This window comes from Schistosoma mansoni, chromosome 3 (assembly GCF_000237925.1).
Source record: "Schistosoma mansoni strain Puerto Rico chromosome 3, complete genome".
NCBI lineage: Eukaryota > Metazoa > Platyhelminthes > Trematoda > Strigeidida > Schistosomatidae > Schistosoma > Schistosoma mansoni.
In genome coordinates, this window is record NC_031497.1 from 4,480,035 (window position 1) to 4,500,530 (window position 20,496).

The 20,496-nt window shown below is 36.9% G+C and overlaps 1 protein-coding gene across 1 annotated transcript; it reads right to left on the reverse strand.

Moving 5' to 3' along the window:
* Positions 1–59: 59 nt before the first annotated feature.
* Smp_097110 (putative bromodomain-containing nuclear protein 1, brd1) lies at positions 60–13,213 on the reverse strand (the record flags this gene model as incomplete). Its single annotated transcript, XM_018798962.1, has 7 exons — positions 60–320; positions 1,971–2,126; positions 3,156–3,317; positions 4,034–4,241; positions 8,625–8,860; positions 11,001–11,282; positions 12,413–13,213. The coding sequence occupies 7 exons, from the start codon at positions 13,211–13,213 to the stop codon at positions 60–62; spliced, it is 2,106 nt and encodes a 701-aa protein (XP_018650799.1).
* Between the last annotated feature and the right edge of the window lie 7,283 nt (positions 13,214–20,496).

Genomic DNA, 20,496 nt, shown 5'->3' on the forward strand with positions numbered 1-20,496 from the left:
GAAAAGAATATTCTTCGTTCAAATATTAGTCTTTTAAAAATAAAATAGGCGAAATGAATTCAAACACGTAAAACACATACATACAACATCCTTACTTGAAGTTGATCTATAAATCGTAACTGAAATACAACAAGTGGTTTGATTTTGAAATCAATTTCGGTCACAAATAGACGAAATATATCACGTTTAATACGTTCACGTTTACGTATAAGTTCAGACAATAGTCGTCCTCTTTCAAGATCTTGACGTAGTTGTTGCCAGAATTTCAAATGAGCTCTCATTTGATGCGATTCTGCATCTCCAGTTGTAGCCGCAACAGCCTATAAATAGAAAAAAATAATGATGTAAAACATAGGGATAATTTTTTACGAGGAGCTACCGAATCTAGATCAAATTAAATGATATAAAAGTTTCAAATGATAAACTAAAGTGTTTAACTAACTATTGTATTTTATTGTAACGATCAGTTGGTGATTGGAGGTAGTCGACAATAAAACCCTAGCACTTATCAGCAAGGTGGATCTGTAATCTTTAGGGAACTGATGCTACCTGGAGAATTGGATCCCGTGTCACTCAGCTTCACAGTTAGAGAAATTATCATTAAGATATTCGGGCATTAACTGACCTGTGGTACGAGAGACGTATTTATAATCGATTGATTACTGAGTAGTGACCAATTTGTCACTAACAGTAGTCTTTAACACATCTTTTGTATTGACTCTTTACAATAAAACTATCATTAAGACAAGATTTATAGTAGGACCCAAGCATATTGAAGGGTTATCTTTGTAGAAACATATTAGGAATATATCAGAAATATATAATAAAAGACCATTATCTACACTTTAACAGCTCTGTACACGAAGTCACAAGAAAGCCTAATCAAAACTATATGTATGGATGCCAAGAAAAAAAACTAAGTCAAAATGTCTACTTTCCAGAGACATCTGAGTACTGACAGTTGGTCAAGTAAATAGATAAATAACCGGAATAATAAAACGAAGTATACTTGAGTAAAAACAATATCTTTTAAAAAAAAATTATTCTAAGGATGAAGAAATTTCGGACAGAATCAAAACACAAACTAAGTGAGGCACTGAGAGGATCTAGTCACTAACTAGCTATTTTCAACTGTATTGCTTATATCACACTCACCCTAATAGTAATTAACAGGCAAATAATTTTAATTAAGGCTCTTAGCAAATCTTGAGAAAATATAAAATTAAGAACCATAAACATATCTTCGGAAACACGATTCCTAATCCCAGATTACGAACTATCAGGATCTATATGAAATGTATCTGTCTAATAATTTAGAATTATGTTACAACTTTTTAATCCCCCTTTTAACTCCTAATATTATTTTCCGAGATAGTATACTTCTCTTACTATTTTCTTGCATTCATGTACATCAAAATGTTCTCTATTCCTAAAAATCTATCCCTACCACTTACACAGTTTATGATATTATCCTATTAATTTGTGAATCTGTAGCTCAGCGATCTAAGTTCATTTAACTTCTAACCATTAGATATTAGGTTTGGCTGTTCTTCCCTTTCATTACTTTAGTTATCAGATAATAATATATAAGAAATCTAACTTAAGGTATATTAAACAAGCCTAGAATAGGTAGTTGAATTGTATTTTATAATAAACATATGGTAATGCAAAAGGCTAATATTATAAGTGTGAGTACAGTCACTGATAAACATTCGAATATATGTTTTTACCTAATATGTGTAAATCATAATATAAGCTTCAAAACAACCATATGAAAGTTTCTTCCTCCAACATTTTGAATTATAGTGATTCTTTTTTACAGTCAGTGACATTATCACATAGGTAGAATCTCTTATCTAAGGTAGAGTGTGAAACAATCATAATTATAAATTGTCAATAAGTTTCATGATTCTCAGGGAAATAACATTAGACAGAAACTGATGAACAGTAGTATTATAATCACAACTTACAAAATTAGCAGCACTTCTGTGCAAAGAACATGCCTGAAGTCGTTTAAGTAATGGGACACCACGTCTAAACTCTCTTTTGAGCTTCCAAAATGCATAAGTTTGCTTTAAAAACTCCATTTTATCTCCTGATACACCAGATAATTTGGATAGAATAAGCTGAAAACAGGAGCCAACAGAAATTTAGAAAATACCTGTAATAAGGCCAAGGTATTCTAGAAATATAACATATATGCAATAACTAAGCCAGATAATTTCCATTGGTAGTGAAAACTGACGAGATCGAAATGTTGGGTGCTGTGCTGTTCACAATTTGTATTCAAATGACAGTTCGTAAACTTCCGAACATTAAGACCTAGTCGTTATTTACACTGTCAATAAATAATCATCACTTAATAAAAACATGTTGTGCAATGAATCAGAACTATAGAGGAAATCAGGAAATAATAACAGTATCTTGTTGTATGATATCATTAACTATGAAGTCGTTTCAGTCGACTATAAATCTAATATAAAAGTGTACAGCTTCATGTTACTGGACCACATTGTAATAGATCATATTTAATAGCTAGATATACAAGTGAAAAGTTGATAAACGCATTCAATTAAGCATTAGAAGAAAACCCCGTCAGTTTAAAGCAATGCTCGTGGATGCTTTTATTAATTGCGACACTTAATAAACCTAGAAATATGTGCGTATTTCATAAACACCAGATGTGCTGTAGTTCCTTTACACTAGAATAGTATTAAATAGATGATGGTCAAATTTAACGGTGCTATAAGTCTGATTGTTCCCCCTTCAAGACTCTGGGACAGTAGGAACACTTGATTTGACACAAAATGCCAGCTCTGTTAAGCTGTGCTCATTACGTTTATAATGACACCGAAATAGTTCCCAACTAATACTTAAGTTAAAGAGATAATTCAATATGAATACTGATACGATAAGACAGATGTAAGTTATTATATATATTCACAATAGTCTTTACATGTTTTTTTTATTTATGTAAGCTGGTTGCAGTCTAATTCTATTTCATTTATCGAAGTAAAGTAGGAGTGGTATAATAAATCTTCATACGATAGGCTTAGCACCTAACTCAGTAAACAAATCTATACGTTATTGCTGATTGACATTATTATTATTACTAAAATACAGTTTTTTGAGAAGTACTTTGATCAACAACTCACATCTATTTTTGCTTTAGATACTATGGGAACACAAACAGATGGTTTAGAATTTCTACGTTCGGCTAAAATTTTACGAGCTTTCCTGAGATGAATTCGAGCTGCTCGCTCAGGAGATTGAGGACCATCAGAATCAGAATGAGCGTACATTCCTTTGTTTGAACTCTAAATATGATTATCCAAAACAAAAGTTGGAATAATAATAAAAATTTACTACAGTTAACAGAGTTGGAAATCTGAAAACAAATATGAATAGTGAGATAAAAGTGAATAGTTAGATTTTATTCGAACATAAAATAAATGCTAAAAATCTATAAAACACCGACATCATAGTCTTCTATTTACACCATCTGAAAATGTTTACAGGAATTTCGTGACCAAGCGAAATTCGAAATTATTGATTCCTCCAAGTGTTCCAGTTAGCATATAAATCATCTGTAAGACGCGTTAGAGGTGAAATCGTATGTCGTTATCATAATTACTATATTATTGAAGTAAATATATTACCACTATTACTATTTAAACATTTTAAGACTTACCTACAACTCATAAAATTAAATAAAAACCGTAAAACGACGTTAGTGATCTCAATAAAGGGAGTATTTAATTAACTAGAGATAATTATGCAATACGATGACATTTATAAGAAGGGTTAACACATCGATAATCATTAACACAATTTAACACAAGATTATTCATTCAACTGAGCAGTATCAAACATTGTTATTCTATCATTTAGAAATTGTTTGATTATCTAGATAAAATGAGACTCTTCCTTAAAGGAATCACCTAGAAGTTTGATGACTATAGTCATCATTATAGTGGTAATCAACATTAATTCTAGACATAATTTTAAACAAACATAATGCGAGCAAACTTACAGAAAAGTGATCCGGCGGACAATGTTGATCGCAAAACGCACTCTTTCGGATTCCTAGATCTCCAGGATCATCTGTATGCTCAATTTTCATATACAATCCAGCATGCTGTGCACATGTCACATGAAATGCTCGATAACAACTAGATTTATGACACTGTATACAAGCACCAACATTGCGTTGTTTACAAATGAAACACTGAAGACGCCATCTACAGAAAATGAAGATTATTATTGATGTAAACAAATTAAAAGCTCTAATCCAATATAAAAATAAAACTGAGGGCAATTGCGTTAACAAATCTGTTATTTCATCTAAAATTCCGAGTTTAAAAAATTGGGAACCATCTCTAAATCTGAAGATATTACAGAACGAACATTCAGCTAGTCCTATTGGGCAACACTAAATTTCCTCCTAGAAACCTATTTTTAAAAAACCTTTATCGAAGCTATAGGTCATTAAACTAGACCTTTAGTCACCATATCTGGTAGACCAATACTGATACAAACTTACTCCTGTTACTCCTCTTGAAGGAGCATAGGACACACACCAGCATTCCTCATAGAACTCTGTCTTGGGCAATCATTCCCAGTTGTCATTCATTCTTTTGATGTCTGCTTCCAATTCTTTAGTCTTTTTTTCCCGTTTCCTTCAGGATTCCAAGTTAGTGTTTGCTTCGTGATGCAGTTTGGTGATTTCCTCAATGTATGTCCTATCCATTTCCAACACCTTTTCCTAATTTCCTCCACAGTTGGAAGTTGGTTTGTTCTCTCCCACAGTAGGATGTTGCTGATGGTATCCGGTCAACGGACATTCAGTATCTTTCTTGAATGGAAAGTTTTTTATAAATACTTGTACCATTTTGATGACGGTTGTGGTAGTTCTCCAGGTTTCAGCTACGTACAGTAGAACTGTCTTGACGTGCGCATTGAAGATTCTCACTTTAATGTTGGTTGACAGTTATTTTGAGTTCCAGATATTCATCAGCTGTAGGAATGCGGCCCTTGCTTTGCCAATCCTTGCCCTTACATCTGCATCAGACCCTCCACATTTATCGATAATGTTTCCCAGATACGTGAAAGTTTCCACATCTTCTAGAGTTTGTCCATCAAGTGTTATTAATTTGGTTGGTGTTCTCCGTGTTGTATTTGAGGATCTTGCTTTTTCCCTTTGTGCATGTTGAGGTTGTTTCTACACTAGCTGTCTTCATCGGCATTTGTTCGTATGTATGGGATAGAAGGACTAGGTCATCTGTAAAGTCCAAATCTTCTAGTTGATTCTGAGCTGTCCATTTTATTCCGTGATCCCCCTCGGATGTCGAGGTCTCGATAATCCAGTCGACCACCAGAAGGAAGAGAAAAGGGGAGAGTAAGCAGCCTTGTTTGACTCCGGTCCTCACTTGGAATGCATTCATCACTTGTCCTTCATGAACCACTTTGTAGTGTAGCCCGTCGTATGAATTCCGGATGATTTTGATGATCTTCTAAGGTACATCATAGTGTCGAAGAAGGTTATATAAGGTTCTCCTATCTACACTGTCAAGTGCTTTCTCATAATCAAGGGAGTTGATGTATAGTGACGAGTCCCACGCAAATGACTGTTTGATGATGAACCGTAGTGTCGCGACTTGGTCTGTGCACAACCGATCCTTACGGAATGCGGCCTATTGATTATTAACACATAATGAAGTGATTTTCCATTATTAAGAAAACTACGGCCAAGAAAGCGTTTGGTTTAAAATTAGGATTACGTGAAATGGAAGTAAAGAATCTGATATTATTGTCAAAAAGCCCACTATCTACTAACGAAATTCACAGACCGAAATAACAGTAAGGGAAAAGTATTATAAGTTTTTATCCAACGACAACACATAGTGTAAGCTAAACACAGTCAATCCAGTGAAATGACAGTTTCAATTGCATAAACTAGCAAGATTTGCTGCATAATTTGTAAAATGTTAAGTTGCTCAAAGTATTAAAATAAAGTTAATAGTGCAACTTTGTGAAACTATAATTCTTTATTAACCGGTACAAAGTGCAAACCATGGTTTTAGAGTGAGAAACTGAAAATTTAAAGATTAGAAAGTAAAAGTAGAACACAAAATAAAGAGGTAAAGAGTTAATTGATAATAAAAGAGGAAACACTTACGTGTAACGGTAACGTGTGACGGTAATTCATGTTTTAACACTGGCCATACTGCTTAACTTAATGTATTCAACGAAATGAAAGAATTTGTGTGAAGAGAGTGACAAATATACTTTTAGGAAGTTCTAGCTATTTCAAATCTTGTATATTTCTAAGAGAGCCCCCAAATGCTCTGGTACGGCCGAGGGTGGGAAGAATCCGCTCTCCCTCTCGAAATGCTCACATGGCCATACGTATACAGCCACTCGCAGGGAAGTCTTACTCACTGTAGTTGGAAAACCCCGATTCCAAACCAATGGCGCACATAGGTTCCAGGATCAAGAGTGAGCGAATGGCGTATGAACCAATTATTGGTCACTGGGTACTATGGAACTGCATTTCCTGACGTTGCTCCACTGCCTTGTGGATCAGACCTTTAGGTCGAAGGCTTCGGGTGTGGCCCCCTAAGAAAACCACCTGTTTCGGTCTGGGTACCCGGATTGTATCACAGTCCACACACAAGTAAAGTGAAATGACAATTAATACTAGGAATACTGTTCTTGCTTCAATTAAAATTTAGGCAACTCACATCCATTTGATAACATACATTTGTGTTTTTATTTTTGTATATGCTACGTCACTTATCTACTCTCTCCTATTCTCACTTTGTGTGTTCTTATTTTTCAACTTATACAACAGTTCTTCTATGGTGGAAACCCTGTCCTATCTAAACGATCTCGAGTCACTGACTGGTCGAAAGTGAATGCTACCACCGAATACGAATACTGAAACAGTTTTTCTGAAACCACGTGCACCATTCAAACTGGCTTCCTTCAACGTTCGCATACTAATGCAGATCGGACAACAGATAGGAATGACTATGTCTTTAGAAAGTCTTAATATCGACGTCTGTTGTTTATCCGAGACCTGTATTTAAGACTCTGGTGAAGTCCTACAAATTCGTTCTCTATCTGTCACTTTGAAAAGCTTGTTTCACGTGAGTTTATCCGGGGACCCTGTAGCGTTTTCGTCTGATTTTGCTAGTGTTAGTGTCCCACTAAGAGCCAGAGCTGAGGCAGCACCAACCGATTGGATACCCATTAACAGTCAATTATGTGCTGTTAGATTAGAAAGTTCCATCAAATTAAGAAGAAATCGGTGTGAGAAACGATGTCTTTTCGTCATCTCTGCCTATGCTTTGACAGATTGCACATGGATGCCACCAAGGATGAGTTTTACCACCAGTTTGCAGTTCTTCGACAGAACGTGCGTTCGACAGATATTGTAGTACTAGCCGAAGACTTGAATGCTTAGGTTGGGCGTCTAGGCACAGAAGAGAGTCGTTTAGGTGGCTGATGGGGACTTGTTGGTCTCAGGTCAGATAACGGGGACCGTCTATTGCAACTGTGCGCAGACCAACACCTGTTTCTGGCTGGCACTAACTACCGGCATAATCATCGCCGATGTGCCCCTGGCGTCCTCCCTACACATCTCAAGCTTAAACCTAGACTGATCATATCGCGATCAGCCAGGGCTGGCGTGGTTGTGTACAAGACTGCCGCTCCTTTTTGAGTACCTATCTAGATTCTGATCATGCCCTTGTTTGCGCTAATCTTACCTTAAATTCCAGTGATCAACAAACTCATCGTCCTAAATGGATCGATGTCAGTAAATTGGTTGAAGCTTCTGTTGCAACTAAGTATCAAACTGAGCTAGATTCAAGGCTAGCTAACATCCCACCGAAAAGTATAGGTGAGCATTGGTTGCAATTGCATGACACCATGAAAATGGCGAGTGAGGTCGCTTGTGGTTTCGCGAAACGTCTCGCTTATAAGCACTCATTGAAGCCCGTCAGCCTACTCCAGGTGACCGTGAGTTTGACCACAAACGACGACTGTTACGTAATGAAATCGGGAAAAGCTTGTGTAAGGACAGAGAAGTCTAGTGGTCAGAGCGTGTCAATGAGTTGAAGGCAGCAGCTGCATCTGGTAACTGCCGGGAGCTCTGTCAACTTATCCAAGCTACTGGCAGCAAGAAGTCTGGTGTGAGCGAAACAATCTGTGAAGATGACGGGATACCAGTCACTAACATCGACCGAAGTCTTGGACGATGGGCAGAGTTTTTTGAGGGACAGTTCAACTGGTCTGTTGCCCTCCATGGCCTGTGACGACTGATCCACCAAATGAGGCGGAAGTCCGCAAGGAACTCCAACTTTTGGGGCGCCGCGAATCACCAGGCCCAGATGACTTACCTCCGGCTCTTTTTAAAGATGGTGGTGACTTTCTGGTTAAGAAACTAACTGAGAAGGGAATATATATAACAGTGAAAACTCACTCAACATGTCAAGGTAACAGTATCGGTAGGGAAGTATCCATAATAATAAAAATCAAGTCAACAATAATACATAATCCATTTCCACAAGCTTATTTATGACTGAAAATCAACATGTTAACTTGTACACTTAACCAACCTGGCTGCAGCAATTCTGTCGATGCCTTCAAGCGGTTCAAGGAACGTCAGATTAGCAAACATCACTTCAGGTACCCATAACCCACATATTACATGAGCCCATCGGTCATCTGTCGTTTTTTTGAAGGCACCGCCTCTATTAGGACAAAGGACACATGAAACTGGTTCACTCGGTGAGTGAAGGCATTTACGACACAACCAAGGACCTTCAGGGACATAAGGAACTCCATAACATTCCTAAAAATAAAAATGGAACGAGTTCTGGTAGTAAACATAATCTTAACTAAGTACATTATCATTCGCATGCCTGAACACTATTACATAGAATTAGGATGTGGCATATTGTCTCTATATCTTAAAATATTTCAATATCTAGTTTAAAGGAGTAAGGGGACGAGAAAAGTTATTTTGTGATAATAAACCTAGTGACTATCAGTTATATCAAGATTGAGTAACGAGCCAATTCGACAACTGTAAGTGGTTATTGAGATATGTATTTATCTATTCCATTAATTTTAGAGTCTTAACTTACTGAAATGTTTGGGACGTGATTTACATATTTTCAGCGACAGCCCCAGGGTCCTGAGGGAAAAAATGGAATATGAACCTATTCTTGGTCACATACTTTCAATTCATTTATTTATTTAAATACAAACATTGGTACAAGGAGGCACCAAGATATATATGCACCACAAAAAGTAAATATCATTCAATTTGTGTGTGAGCTGGAATACTGTCTGGATGCCGAACCGAAGTAGGTGGTTTCTTAGTGGGCCACTCCCAGAGCCTTTGACCGAAAGGTCTAGTCCACAAAGCACTGGAGCGACGCTAGATGGGATTCCATGATATCCGGTGATCAACTATAGATTCATACACCACTTGTTCCTTCAGGATCCCACAACCCGTGTGTGCCGTTGGTTTGGAGTCAGGGTTTTCCAACTGCCCTAAGTGGATACTCCGAGAGCGGTCTCTCTCAACCCCGGCCGTATCAGGGTATGGAACCGCATCTCCCAACGTTGCTCCAGGGCCTTGTGGATTAGAACTCTCGATCAAAGGCTCGGAGAGTGGCCCACTAAAAAACCATCTGCTTCAGTTTGGGCACCCGGGCAGTATCCCAGCTCACACACAAATCGAATGATATTTTTTTATGTGGTGCATATATATCTTGGTGCCTCTTTGTACCAATGTTTGTGTTTAAATAAATAACCATCATTGGCGATGTTTCTTGGTGAAGTAATACGTCGGAGAAAAGGTAGCGGTGGTCAAATCAAAAAGTGACATCAGTTCACAAAGTCGTTGATTGCTAATTTGACCCATACTAGTAAGTGCAGACTAACTGGTTGGGGCCCAGGCGATTGTCATGGTAAATGGTTGGAGACAACAGGTGGAATGATTCAGAATCAGCCACAGTAGTGCAAATATATCTTCTCTTTATTTTCCTTTAAATACTGAGTCTCCAAATTATTTTATACCTTTAATTCCGCGAATTAGTTTTTCTTCTAGAATTATATTCTCTATACCTAATCTTTCTTTTAATATCACTGATATTACTGATTAGATATTCATCCTGACAATTTTGCATCGTTTTGCTTATGAGATGTGGCAACTAGAGCAAATGAACATAAGCCCAAAGTTGATTGAAGACATTATAAAACCTAACTGGCATACTAACATGTTATTATACATATTCATAGATTTCATTCCAAATAGTTAAGGATAGTATAAGGTTATAAAACTAATAAATACTGCTCCCTAATGAAGGTAAAGGAAATTTTTAAAGACAATTGCTTACCTAGTTACCAGAACACATATTTGAAGAGTTCTGCAAGTTATCAAAGTAACAGTAACAAAAAGTTACCTACTCACTATTAAAGAATCACTAAAGACAGTTCCTAACGAACATCGAAAAACAAAAATATTTGTGAAATATGGTTAAAAAATTAAGGTTAATAACTAAGAAGCCATCAGAAAGTGAAGTTGGGACTTTTAATCAAATATTTGGATGAAGGTGAACACGAGACAATTAAGAGTTCGTTATACCATGAAGATCATCCCCCACAAACAACATATATGCGCCACTGCTATAGTGTAAGTAAATGTAGTTTCTTGTTTCGTATAGTTTATTGAGTATAAGTAGGTTGATCCATGATCATGAGGAAGCAATCAAATATGAGCGTATAATCTTACTTACTGAACTAAATGTCCCCAAATCATTGGATACTTAGATAATTTTAAGAGTACATAAACTTTAGCGAGTTAACAACTGGCAAAAGAATTTAAGCGCATTAAACGCAGTGACTTTATCATAATGCAATGAAGTGGACATAGATCCGATGAAACAGACAAAAATTTAAAATGGAAAAGGACTATAACGTACCTGATGTACGGCTAAGTTGCAAACATCACAAAATAATATAACATTTGTATTTTCGCAGGTCCCATCTTGACATACAGCACATACAGCATCTTCATCGATACCTGAATGGTTGCCGCCAATATCAGGCAAAACGTCTGTTGTTTCACAACCATTCGAAGTAAACAACCGGAATCTGGCCTTTTTTTCAAATCTGTCCATAATCCACTCCAGAGTAGATTCAGAGACAGGTGGTAATGATAGACTATTGCGTTTAGCATTGATCCTTTTAAGCCAAAAAAGATCCTATACAGAGTGAAAAGTTAAAACCACGTGTAATGACTAGATCAAAGTATTGATATTTAAAAGTTAGATATTTTATTGATACAGATCGTCTAGACTTACGAAAGAAATGTTAACTGGGTTACGGCAAAATATCTGCAAAACCATGCAACATTTTACAGCTTGATGTAGCTTTTTGCGGTATCAACAATAATACTGTTTTGCAATACCATCTTACACCACGGAGCGGTAGGATAGTGGTAAAGTCATTTGACTTTCAACCACTAAGACTTAGGTTCGAGCCCTGCTTTACCTACTTCGGCAGCATTATTAGCCTTTATATCTAGTGTGGCTCATACTCAATTACCCAGGGAATAAGTTGATCCAACTTTTCAGTCTATGTATCATTTACACAGCCCTTTGGTGATAGACCTCTTTGGCAATTGAAGAGACTATGTAACTCTTACGTCAGTCTTATTTCAATTATGCTAGAAAGTAGGATGATTAAAACCACTCTGTTTGATTTTGTTCGGAATAATTATCTTAGCATAGTACTCAACATTGGTAAACGTAAACAATACAGTCACCTCAAGAATTTATCAAGATGATATTCTAAAAATATTTACTTTAATAAAACTAGGTTTACTTGACATTATATTATATGGGAGGGAAAACAAAATACGTCATCGTCAGATCAAATTTACTATAAGATCCCAAGTGCGCACCTTAAAATAGATTTGAAGGGAATTAGAATTTCTAAAACAATGACCAAGATAAACATGAGATTTTTTAAACATATAAATCAATAACTTGTGGTATAAAACAAAATGATGATCATTACTGATATTTATTCACAAGTAAATAAGAACCTGATTGGTCTTTGTCCGTATGTTAGCCCATTATGAGGATAGATAAATAATACAGTTGACTTTTATGATATTAAAAACAGCTACGAATAACAACAGAATTCATAAAGGATCCCTTTTCCTATTAAGTGTTTGATATTATTTGTATCCTGATATAAAGTTTCCACGCAAAAGATTTTTCTTGTGGAGAATCGAGTAGTTGAAAAATATATGTAAATCAGCTTGTGAAACTAAACGTTTCCATTAACACAAAATATATTTACAAATACAGACAAATATCATGTTTACCTCCTCATCTAAATCATACTCAACAACCTCATCCAATTCATCTGATGTCTTTTCAATAAAACGAATATAACTTGAACCTTCTTTTAAATGAATGGACTTTCGAATAGAAAATTCTGGATCAATTGAATAAACCGCTTTTGGTATCTCAATGACATTATTCACTTCTGTGCCATTTGTATAGAGAGAGCCTTTCCCACCTAGATCAGACTGTTGTTTATCTGAAATTTGTCCACTTTTGTTATTCTTAATGCGACCCTTGTTTTTGTGATGAGGCATTTTGCTTCTACTAGATGGCTGCTTTTTGTTAATTGGGATCCCTTCAGACTTAGATAGCTCTTGCGTTGAGGTGCAGGAATCGTGATCTACCTTGTTTGACATATTTTGAAAGCAAATGGTAAGAGGGACGCATATGTTACAGCGAAACGTGTGACCTTTGGTGGCTGGGGAAGCTTCGAAAACCACAGAAGTATGAGCATCAGTGAAAGTCATAGGGGTTTTGCTTTGATGTCGACATAAATTTTCAGTTGGATGACCAACAACAATCGGTGCCTTTTCAATCTGATCAGAACCATTCTCTAAAGCAGACGCACATTTAAAGTTGCTAGAAACTTCGCCATTTACAAGTGGTCCAGGAATATCTATTGGAGCAGGAGGGCGATGGAGAAGCATATGTTTTTGCATATAGTTGTATGACCTGCAAACTTTCTGGCATGTTTCTGATGGACACACAAAGGGGGGTTTGTTGCCCTGAATTCTTGAGAGGAAGTCATCAATATCAAAGTCAACGGGGTGGTAAACCATCTAGAAAGGAAAAGAGCTGTTTCAAGAAACAAAAACAAACCATTGGAACATGACATTTAACATTCCTACGAGAGAATGGGCTACTTACTCTACGGTATTTAAACAAAAAAGGTGCATAAATGAAGGGAATGCAAAAAGAATAGTAGTAATTTAATGACAGAAAAGCAAGTAGTGAAAAAATGTTGAATAGCTAAGTATTCTTTGACAATTACAAAGACGTCAAACCCTTGGTTCGAAGAGTTCAAAAATGATATATAATGAGGTTATAACTATCGGTCCATGAACTTGTACAATTTTGTTCATTTACATACTACACCAATCAAGATCTAAAGCCAGACATTTCAGACAAAACAGAACATTCACGATGTCTATATAACTACAAGATTTAAATCACCAACCAGTGCCTCTGTGAACTGTTTTGATTAATCTATTTATTGACATGCGTCAGTGCCTGAAATAATGAGTGAAGTAGTTGGACGCATCGGTCGCCTTATCTATTTCGGGGGTTTCTTCAGTCCTGATGCTCTAATGTCTGACAAAATCTCGGCCAAGATTCGGAAGTGTCAACTGGCTTTCGCCAACTTGCGTCACTTGTAGCCTAGGTGAAATATCCGTCTTACAACCAAAAGGAGAGTTTACTGAGCAGCAGTTTGCTCCGTCCTACTTTACGGGTATAAAACATGCCCATTAAGAATAGAGGATATTTGTAGGTGACTAGTATTCAATTATAGATGTCTTCGAAGCATCGCTTATGTATTTTGGGATCACGGAGTAAGCAATGTCTGGGTTAGAAATAGGGTACTACGCAAGAATGGCAAATCGATTGATGCGGATGTACATCTTCATCAACTGAGGTGTTTGGGACATGTGTTAGGTTGCCAAACTACCGCTTACTACGAATAGCGATGCTGTCTGGTGTAGGAGCAGGCTGAAAGAAAACTAAGGGTGGCCAGACCAAAACATGCCATCAGTCGATGAAGTCAGTCAGTCAGCAACAATGTAGAACTTCGTAAGTGCGTACATTCGTTCAAGTTGCCATACCACGTTAGCACGGAGATATAATTGTCGATTCAAATACCATAGTGGTAGAGGTAGTAAAAGTAAAAGCAGTAATCCGAAAGATTAGTGTTTGAAGAAGTTACTCAAGGAGTATAATCCAGTGAAATAAATTTGGAAAGAGAAAAAAAGACATGGAGAATTTAGAAGACCAGAATTTGGGAGAACACAAAGATTGGGTGCACTTTCACCATTGCAAACGATTTTGATATATGTCATTCAATGTGTTCAACCATCGGCTGCTATAGTCTCGCGGATCCCGACCGGGTAGTCTACACCTACCAGCATGCCTCAGTCCTTGTCAGTGACTTCATGATATAAGTCCATGAAATCAATGACAATTGGACTTAGCTATGTTACAGATGTAGACCACCTGTTGCGGTCGTGTGGCGCATATATATCTGGTGCCCCTTTGTAACAATATGTATGTGTTTAAATAAATAAATAAATAAAATGTTGCGGTCCGCGTAATTACCGTTACCAATCGTCAGAGGCTTTGAAAGACATGGCTCCAAATTGTTTGCAACGGCGAAGGTGCATACATTCTTTATATTCCTTCAAATTATAATATTTTGAATTCCCCATAACTTTCCGTGCTTTTATCTCACTGATCTATATTTTATTGAATCGTATCATTGATGTCTAGTCCTTCCAATCAACATTCAAACTGTTAATACCTATACTATTCTAGGATTTGGTCTGACACATCCCTCTATGCTAATGGTGTATGGCTACTTGAACTGATGTACATACGTACCAGATTCTCCATTGTTACTGGCTGAACCTATTTCTACTTCTTATCTTATACAATCATAGTTCAACCAGCATGAGAAACCAAAGCAAACAGTAACTCGAAGTGCACAGTATAAACGAGGCTTTCAGACCTGTGCTGAGATTTCATCAGCAACAAGTTGATCGGGGTTGGCGTGACAGCCTAGGCAAACAAATATATATATTTCATACACCCGGATTCCTTGGTAGATTTAAATAGAGCAAGAACAATAAGGTTTTTACACCTTGTTGTTCTTACTGTTTCAATATATATATCGTAGGATCTTGTAGGTATGTACATTGGTTCGTAACACCACGCTTCAAAACAGCACAGAAAGAAAAAAAGTAAGGAAGAGGAGATAACAGTGCCAACAGTAGTTGAACTACAAACACTAGGATCTTGTATAAGTTCCTACCAGAAGACAAACAGTGGATGGATTTTGCCAAAGCAGATGATCTAGTATAATGCTCCGCAGGGTCATCAAAAACAGACCACAACTATTTGACTGAATCTATTTAGGTTTAAAAATTAGTGAAGTAATCTTTACAACGTGATAATGAACTTTAAATTTCTAAACTAATTGCCGATACAAATTAGTTAGGGGGAAGTATTGCACATTTCCGCAACTGACAAATTTCCATATTTGTAGGTAAAATCAACGATAGAATGATTACATATCATTGAAATCACTGGAAGAGATAATATTGGCGATATTTTGAGAAAAGTTCTTCGTTTAATGTTAGATTGAAAATCCTTCAAGAAAGACTACCTTTGTACATGTTACGAGAAGGACAAGCAGGCGCTTTTCCTTTTAAGGCTCTTCAGAAACGAGAGCACATTTTTTGGCCTTCCATGGAGACAGCTATCTGCTGTGAATGCAGCTAGTAACATAAAAAGCGACTTTCGAAATAGTATGAAACCCAAGGATAGTTTGAACTATCCCAGAGACAGTAATATTTGTGGAATCAATCGCGCAAACCAAAAAGACCATTGAAAAACGAACACCCTGTTTTCGGATTCCAATAACCAAGGAGTAATCCCCTGTCACTAAACATATTTTGCTACTAATCCACAACTTTGTATTAAAATCACATTTAGAGTCTAATTTCTCCAAACCCATAGTATCGAATGGACGAAAATTCTTTGACTTAAAGATGATTTGTTCTTTTTACACCTGAATCTGATCACGAACAATATAAGCTTCAAGAACTGACCTTTTAAATCCCATGGGACCATATGTTCAATAAGTACCGCATGAGTTCGCAAATGCCGCTTCTGAAGGAAGAAGTAACTTTCCAATATACACTGTTTATTAAACGAACAGTTGTGCATCAAATAAGAAAGACTGTTGCTTACCAAACTCGTAATTTAGGGCTTACTATTTAAAAATCAATGATCAAAGATAAAGACCTGGTATCCGTTAGATAGGACCTAATAAAATAGCTCGGTGGCCGAAAATATTATGTATATTCGATGAGAGACTAATGATCATGCTTTGGGATTGTAGCAAAAATACCCAATCAGATAATCCAAGATTTTGACCCAGATGTTCTGAACCCATCGGTATTCATTAAAAATATTTTCAATAAGAGCATATGCCTTTATACTGTTCATTATCATAACTCAATCAGTGGTCTTACAGACGTCATTTAATAACTCTGTAGAACGAATTCAGAAATCATCAGAATTGGCCACAGGAACATACGTTAAGGCTGAGCGAACACGATTCCTCTGACACTACAGACTCATCTTTCCAGATTCTTCCACCTGACAGCAGCCTTTGGGGGTTCTTTTGCAGCCAGAAATGAATGTCATATTTCCCTTGATATTAAAGACTGGTAATCTCGCAAGAAAATACTCGGTAAAGGTGTTCTCGAAATTAAATGAGTCAGAATTAGTTATCAGCCTCTTTTAACCGAGCCTGTGAAAAACAAAATTAGACTTTTCTTCAACATCATGAAAAGAAAGTCACATTTCAAGGTGGAATTTCTGCATCTGGATTTTCCAAGTACAAAAAGTTCCAAAACGCGAGCTTGTTTAGTGGTTGGCTAAGGTCTCATAACATGGTTACTTCTAATGAGGCACACTGGTACCTTGGAATCTCCCCCCTAACCTACTGAAGATACCGCCAGTAATGTAGTTTGACAACTCTTAACCAGTAACAGCTTCTATAATCGAACCACGCCCACCCAGTTAAAATCAGAAGTCAGAAGTGAGGAGGTTGGAAGATATAGTTGATGAGTTATTAATATACCGAGAAGTGACTGATCTAATCTGGCTAATGATCGTAGGAGGTGTTTCCCACGCCGTTCTGTAACGTGATCTGGTACGGATGCATGACCAAGCGCCTTCAGCTAAACGAGTCCACTAAAACTAATGAGGTCAGCATCCAATTTCGAACACTTACAGAGCTATTGATTTCGGGGATTTATTTAGTTACACTACTTTATATTAATTGCAGCGCTGAAGATTTTGAATCATTTGGAGCCAAAGAGAGTGATGCAGTTAAACCCTTGAAAATATACAGGCTTTGGCGGCATTCAAACTAGGTTCTTAAAAGAATGCACGGACTTGCTTTACTTCTACTTACTGTTTCAAACTGTTCATTTCCTGGGTCAAACTGCCTTTTGAAAAGGAAAAATTTGTAAACGTAACTTCATGTAAGAGTCAAGAAGGTTTTATTCATGTATTTAGTCTTTCACAGTACGATAAAATTTGAAAACGGGACAAAGGTTTATTTACACGATTGTAATCTCCAATCTACTGCGCTCTGTAAATGTTCGGCAGTCACTCATGGTCAACAAAGTTTGAAAATACTAGCAATAAAGAATGGCTCCCGTACCTCTGTTTTTTACTATTTTCCGTGTCTTATGCCAACCAGTGCAATCCTGTTAAAGGAATCCCTCCATTTCCGTGGATAGAGACTATATGAATAACGAATTAAGGGGTAAATTGCATTTTATTAATGAATGCCTTAACGACAATTTTGATTTACTTCCACTGGTGCTGTCAGATAAAGCGCATTAATATATATCTGAATAAAGTACGAGAGGAGACAATAAAGGAAGAATATGAATTCATTCATTTAGTTGATCGTTTCCATCTGCTTACAACCACGAAGCCATCGCATTATTCCTTTAGAACAAAGAAAGTCTATGTACTTTATGGCAGAAAAGTTTTTAAGGTAGATTTGATGCCTAGATATAAACTGATCACAAAATATAAAATTGAAAATGGGATGAAGACATAGTTTTCAAAAGTAGAAGAATTATGTCACAGGTTGAGTGAGACACAAAAACGCTGACTGGTTAGGTGGGCCTCACAGAAGACGTGATATGTAGTAAAATCCGATTACTGATGTAAAAAATGTTGCACGCCAAGCGCTTGAAATCGAGGCTGTCAACTTGAGTGTATTTATGAAGAATAAAGCCATCAGTTTACGTTAGCGTTATCCATATCGCCTTTGATTCTGGATAGCCGGTGGCGCCTTTTCCTTATATTGAACAGTGGTTTGTGTTCATGACGAGTTCTAATTAGATGCATGTTGTTCGTCATTTGAGATCTACGTAGATCCGAACAGACCACAACAAGAATAGATAACAAATACCAAATGGGAACCGGTCATTCCAATCAATGTGAACATGTGAGTTTTGGATCCACTCAATCAAGAGGGTTCCAGTGAACCGAATGCCAACGACATCTACGATAGAGAATTGGAGAACCAGCATTTTCACACTTTAAACCTGCCTCCTAATACTAACAACAACGATGGCTTTGAAAGTTCGACGGAAGACTTCAGTGTTTACTGAAACATTGGGTTAACGTCCCATAAAAAACAGCACCGAGTAAAGTACGTCTCCTGATCATTCCATATTTCTTTCTGCCTCCTTGAAAAAGGGATTAATTCCGGAAACAATTAGTTTACGGCCCTCGTTTTCCTTGATTTAAGGTGTTGGCTTGGGTAAGTAGAAGCCAACATACATTCTATCCTTTAAGGATACAGCCCAGCTACTAATGACCGGCGACCATTCTTTCAATACCCTCAAAGCTTACAGAATCTATAATCTTTGACTATCTATAATTTACATACTCATTCACAACCTAACTTCAGGAAGAGCGACCTCTCCATCACAAACCTCCTGAGAGTGGTAGAAACCAGACCAATATTCTCAGTCATAAGGTTTAGTTAAGTGTAATATACTACGAATTATTCAAAGTCTTTGGTTGGATCAGTCATATCTGCTTTGTTACCAAACCCAAAAAGGTCTCTATTCATCACTTCTTGACTGGTTTGGGTCGTATTTACACTATTGATTACTTATGATCAGGGTCCAGTATTAAGAATTTCGTTCCGTTCATTTTAGACGAACAAATTTTCTAGGTAGGTATCATTAGAAATGTTTTACATTTCTCTGTTACGAAGCTGTGGGAATAGGTCTACAACGACATGGATAGACAAGCATTTCCAAAGGATCTGAATAGGCTAAAAATTTAGTAAATTGTGGCCGACAGACTTTTAGATGTGAAATGTGTCAGTGGATCCACCTGTAACATAATGCGACCAATATGTGTCCTACAGAGTTCGCCATTTGGAATTAGGTTAGAGAAAAAATGGTCCTGGGATCTGTATTCTCTATACATAAAATAATGCATTAGGTGTGACGAAAATAACGTGAGGCCCAACCTTGAGTTAGGATATTTGAAACTCATCCCCAGTTTGGGTTTATGCCTAATTTTCAGTGTCTTTGTTCTACACTACTTAGAGTACACAAGCCGTATTTCATTTCAAGAGGATAAGAGTACTTTGAAGCTCATCAAATCAGTTGGTATTCTTAAAATCTAATCCTACGTGGAACACTTAAAGAAATAAATCTACAACTTTTAGGGTACGAGGGACTCAGGGTTAAAATGTTGTAAATATCTTTTACTCCTTGATTTATTTAGGTCGAGCCTTATCACAAACTTCAAGGGACTAGTCACAAGGTAGACGTGAAATATCGCCGACTGGATGGTATGTATGCTTTTTACGATTAATCAAGTTTTGGGAGTTCTCAAAATCATAAGTATTTCAAGCAACTTGTCTACAGTCGTTTGAGAAGAAACCTGATCAATCAATGTGGAGGTAGACCAGCGTTATATATTCAAAATTCAAAGCTTTTATAGGGAGAGTTAGGGTGTAGATGGAGTCGAGTCTTGATGGACTATGATCCCCACTACAATGAGATTACGCGCCCAAAAACGACTTAGTCCCTTTGATAGCTCGCAAACCAGAAGACTGTAACTGGTCCAGATAGATTATATTTATTGGCAATCTCGTGGTATCGAATGAATACCGAGACGTACCAAAGATTACAGGCAATAAGAGCAGAGCGTAAGAAAGTTCGAACCAACAAGATGGAGAGCGGAACGAGAAGTGACTTTGATACAGTTTAACAAGTACAGTGAAACAATCGCT